This window comes from Poecilia formosa, unplaced genomic scaffold (assembly GCF_000485575.1).
Source record: "Poecilia formosa unplaced genomic scaffold, Poecilia_formosa-5.1.2 Scaffold175, whole genome shotgun sequence".
NCBI classification, from domain to species: Eukaryota; Metazoa; Chordata; class Actinopteri; order Cyprinodontiformes; family Poeciliidae; genus Poecilia; species Poecilia formosa.
In genome coordinates this window covers 1,196,320-1,201,418 of record NW_006800114.1, presented here as the reverse complement: position 1 = coordinate 1,201,418, position 5,099 = coordinate 1,196,320, and the positions used below count along the sequence as shown (strand labels likewise).

The 5,099-nt window shown below is 38.5% G+C and overlaps 1 protein-coding gene across 1 annotated transcript; it reads right to left on the bottom strand.

Annotated features, from left to right (window-relative positions):
* Positions 1 to 1,071: 1,071 nt before the first annotated feature.
* LOC103147192 (2-oxoglutarate receptor 1) lies at positions 1,072 to 5,044 on the bottom strand. The gene is made up of 2 exons (XM_007565422.2): positions 3,994 to 5,044; positions 1,072 to 2,518 (listed from the first exon to the last, which is right to left on the bottom strand). The coding sequence occupies exon 2, from the start codon at positions 2,507 to 2,509 to the stop codon at positions 1,520 to 1,522; it is 990 nt and encodes a 329-aa protein (XP_007565484.1). The 5' UTR covers positions 2,510 to 2,518; positions 3,994 to 5,044; the 3' UTR covers positions 1,072 to 1,519.
* Between the last annotated feature and the right edge of the window lie 55 nt (positions 5,045 to 5,099).

Here is a 5,099-nt window from a genome sequence, read left to right as displayed (position 1 = left end):
CACAACAACTTCTTCGGTTGTTGTGTTAGTTATTGGGTTAACATTCAAGTTATGTGCATTACTGCCACCATCTGGTTTGGTCTGAGAATTACTGTTTTTTTAGGTGCGCTATAATAAACTTAACCACAAAAATAAGGTGATGCACACTTATAGTGCTGAAAGTAATGTCGCTAAAAGTTTATTGTTTCACAAATGTTCACATCCCACAGAGAATTAAAGAACATAAAATGCATTTAGTGGTCGGAAAGCTTGCGCAATCTTGTGGAGGAGTTGTGAGTAACTTTTCTACATTGCTTTCAGTTTTAATTTAATATTTAACATACTTAAACTTTGACGTTTTTTGTTTGTTTGTTTGTTTTTCTTTTACTATTTTGTGTTGTGTTTGTATTAAATGTCCTGGTTATACCCAAAGGCGGCTAAGTTTCAACTATCTGACACACGGTTAACAATTTCTGCTCCAAGATCATTGCTGATATCTGCCGCTCCTGGCATTATTTTAACAAACACTTTCAATCTGTCAAAAGTCATTTTAGTCATTATAGTATCTTTTCCCAAACATTGTGAGTGCCCTTTAAAAATGCAGCTGGAGATACATTCTCAAATAAGACTGTGTGACAATGACAATGCCAAAGCCTTGGGGGAAATAATATCAACTTGTAATAAAAAGAGACATAATATGTCTTTTATCATTTATAATAATGAGAGAATGAGGAACATAATAAAAACATTAACCTAACTCATGGCCGAATCATAACCTTGCTGCATTGAGGACGTGCAAAAAATTAGCACAGCTGTGGCTCAAAAAGAGGGGAAACGTTAACTCATATTGGTTCCACTCAAACCTATATCTCATACATTTCTATTTGAAATTTATTAAAAATAGGAACAAGATCAATGTGACATGCTTTATGCCTGAATGTTTATTAGGTGAGTTTTACGTGGGTTCCCCACAATAGAAAGCATCAAAACAAATGAAAGACTAAAACATGTTTTCCTCAAGTCAGTCAGCAGTATGATTCCTCTATACCTGAAAGAAACATTTTACATATTTAGTTTAACTGTATTTTTTTATTTGGGGTAATAAAGCAGTGTAAATGGTGCTCAGTACAACTGTTCTCCACATTTTTGACTTTTATTTGTTATATTTGAAAACAGCGTGTCGCCTTCTTTCCATTTCACAACTTAGAAAAAATGTATTGATGTTTACAGTATTTTAATGTGACAAGATCTATAACAGGCAGTAATTTGGCAAGGTACAGCAAAATGTGACAGAAATTAGCTATAGTTCAAAACTGGAAACATACCACTTAACTAAGATAAAATGACTAAGCATACACCTCCACTTGTCCATATAATCAGAGCAACAATTAGAAAGCTTAAATTAACTCAGGTAATTTGCTAATCTATTATCTCATTGATGCAAACTCTGGTGATATTCACATACTGTCTGAAATTGCTGACAAATAGTGTCCATCCAGTAATTTCGTTACATAAAAAAAAAAAAGTCATTATTTGTTTGTCATGCAGCGGGCATGTCAGTCTCAGCCCGGTGCACGATGTTCAGGTGGAGCAGGGACTTTGCTTTGGCGAGCCATTGTTCCCGGCAAAAAATGTCCACAAAGGCCTTTCTGAAGTTGTCTCCTGAGAGAGTGTACAAAGCCAGGTTAAAGAATGTGTTGAGTCCCGCAAGAGGCCTTGAGATAATATAAGCTGCATTCACGACATATTTCATGCACTTTGTTGTTGAATTTGTTTGAATTTCCACCCACAACACTCGTAAGATGTGGTACGGCAGGTAGCACATCGCAAACACCACCAGGATGAGGACGATGACTCGCCGCGCTCGCATCCTGCAGGAAGTGGTGGGGCTGGACCCACTAGTGAGCCGTTTCACAATGCCGATGTAACAGACAAACACCAGCATTGACGGTAGCGCAAACCCAAACACAGTGAGCAGCCAGTTGTACTCCCGAATGCTACCGACTGACTCTATGCTAGCAAAGTCAATGCAAAATGTCATGTTGTCCTTGTGGGTCAGGGATATGAAGGTAAGCATTGGGGTGACTTCAGCGGCAGAGACGATCCAGACAACCAAGCAGGCAACGATTCCCCAAACCTTCTGTTGCACCTCTACCACTCTCAGCGGCTGGATCACCACCAAAAAACGGAAAACTGCGACACAGGACAAAGACAGGATGCTTCCGTACAGATGGAAGTGAAACGCAAACCGCACAAAACGGCACATGAAGTCGCCGAGCATCCACGATTCACCATTGCTGTAGTAGTAGACCAAAAAGGGCATGGTGAGGACATAGAGGAGATCCGTTAGTGCCAGGTTGACCATGATGATGCTGCTGCTCTTCCATGGACGCAGCTTTGCCAGGTAGATGCCTATGGATGTAATGTTCCCCACTAGGCCCACTACAAAGATGATGCCATAAGCAACAGATAGGTAGTAGCGTTTCAGGAGCACTTCCAGGTCAGTGCAGCTGTCATTGAGCCCAGCCATGGAAAAGCCCTATTGGAAAAAAGAAACATAAAGTCATTACCAGAAAAAGGTGTTACAACATTTATTTTGTCCTTAAAAAAAAAAGACCTGAGAGGCCACTATAAGCTGCTTATTTTTTGACAAGATTTTGGCACATCCTAATCCTAATGCTAACATCAACCTATTGCTACACTTAAATTAAAGCTAAAGTCTAAGCACAATTAATTCTTATGCTTTAATTAAATTTGCTACATTCACATTTGAATCCACTAATACTAAGTCAAATTAATGTTAAAGTCAAGCTAAAACTTGTGGTGGATAAAGTTTCTGTAGTCAAAGTTTACCATTGTTTTAAGCACAACTTAACTTTTAAACTAACATAATTTCTAAACAGAAACATTAAATTATCTACTCATACAAAAGATGTCAAGCAAGTTACACTGGTTTACCTGGTTTAATTCTTTAATTTATTAGTGTAGAAGTTACAAATGGCCAAAGAACATCTGGTTGAGGACGTTTGAAACAAGACTTTAAGCTAATGATAAAGTCAAGTCTAATAGCTAGCTAGCCAAGCATTTTAGCTGACAAAGCTGGTGCAGTCGACGACCAGCTTACGCCGCACAGACAACATTTTATTTTGTTATTTGAACAACAAACCAATGTGAGCAAAACAATATTAATGTGTTAGAATTTAGTTAATTTCAAACTATATTTTTTGCTGAGCTTTAGCCAGGCTAAAATGGAGTTTTATAAATATAACTTAAGTGTTAAACTTGTGTGGCTTTGACAAAAAATAAAAAATAGTCGAAAGAAATCAACAGAAATAATTATAATCACTTTCTTAGATTGGTTAAATCCTAAATTAGTTTTACGATTGTGTTGGAAAAATGTAGGCAATTCAAAGTAAAGGTAGATTTTTTTTCACAACGTTTTGAATGTACTACTGCTTAATTTGTAGGATAATATTGTGTTATTGTTCACTAAAAAAAAGCTTGCACAGGGTGATGTTCATAACACTGATATAAACATGTTCACATAGCCAGACCAAGGTTATTGTTAGGGTCACCAACTATGCAGGTCAAGGTTTTGTTGTCAACACTGTTGTACGAGTAAAAAAACTAGATTTGAAACTCTGCCCCCATATCTGTCGTTACATGGTCAGCAGCAATTACTGAAGGAGGGAGAAACGAGAAAGTGGGACTGACGAGCAAGAGGTGAGCAGAGCAGGCAAGAAAGGAAACAATCACGCCGCCTCAGTGGGAAAGAAGCAAACAATATCTCGTTTCCTTGTCAACAGCTTGGTTTGTGAAAGCCTCTCAGGATCTCACAGCTGTAGCTCCGCTTGAGAAACATCTCCTGTTATGGATTTGAGATATACAACGTGCAGCTTACATGTCCCAAATTGACACAGACGTAAAGGTAGGAACATTCATTTGCTACTGCAGCTGTAATTCGCATTAAAACATTTCAAAATCACAGTAAATATTGTGAATATTAAAACTTACTTTTAACTACTGGGTTCTCATCAGCTTGCAGCCCAAGTCCTCAAATGTGCTGTCTTTGTTTTTGCTGCCATTCCTTCATCTCTGCACCTCCCACTCACTGCACTTCCAGTCTTCCACACCCAGGGGGGAAACTCCCGCATTTTTTATTTTCATTTTGCAGGCGCACCATTGCGTGATTCACCTTTAGCCGTCTGTGGCACAACATTCCTGTGTCACACTTAGAACCGATCAAGGTCCGGTTTCACATGAATTAACAGGAAACGAGTGCGAGAGATTTTTTATTTTGTTTGTTCAGGAAACAAGGGCCTCAATTGAGGTCTTTGTTAATTTTTCTCTCGAGAAGACACACACACACACACGCCCGCACACACGCACACGCACACGCACACACACACACACACACACACACGTATGTGGCTGTGGAGAGAGTTTGGCACCTGGCATTGAGCACCACTGTCAAATTTGTCATTAAAATAACAAGAGAGTGTGGGAAGTTTTGCAAAAAGCAAAAGGGCTCATTGTGTCAGTCTGTGAGCAGCTCAAAACAAACAAAAAGAAAAATCTTCAGCCATTAACTTGTTGGCAAAGTCCTTCTATTGACCCAGATTTTGAAGGTCAGCTTTTTTATTTCAGACTATTGACAATTCCAAAGGATTGTTTTCACAAAATAAGTATTAGATTAAAATTGCCCACTTAAAACAAAATGTCACATTAAAAAAAAATAATAATAATAATAATGAAAACTGATGAAACTAATAATAATGAGTTACAACTCCCAAACACGGTGGTGGCGCATCATGCTGTGGGATTACTAGTGGTATCACAAAGCGAATTGAATAATTAGGTGTAAATTTATACTGATTTCCTTTGCTAAAATAATTTAAATTAAATCTTTTTTTGCAGCCATCAGTTCCAACTCGGCACATTATCCCTGAATGTTTTCCCAACCGTGTGTTTTCTCCTGCCAGTCCTGTTGGCACCTTGATAAATGTGACCGTGTGTTTGAAGATCATTACTCAGGTCTTTTCGCGTCAAGGCGACCGTCGCCGTTTAGTCTTCACTTCCTTATTTGCCCCGAAGGCCTCTACAAATGCGCTGCCCTCGGA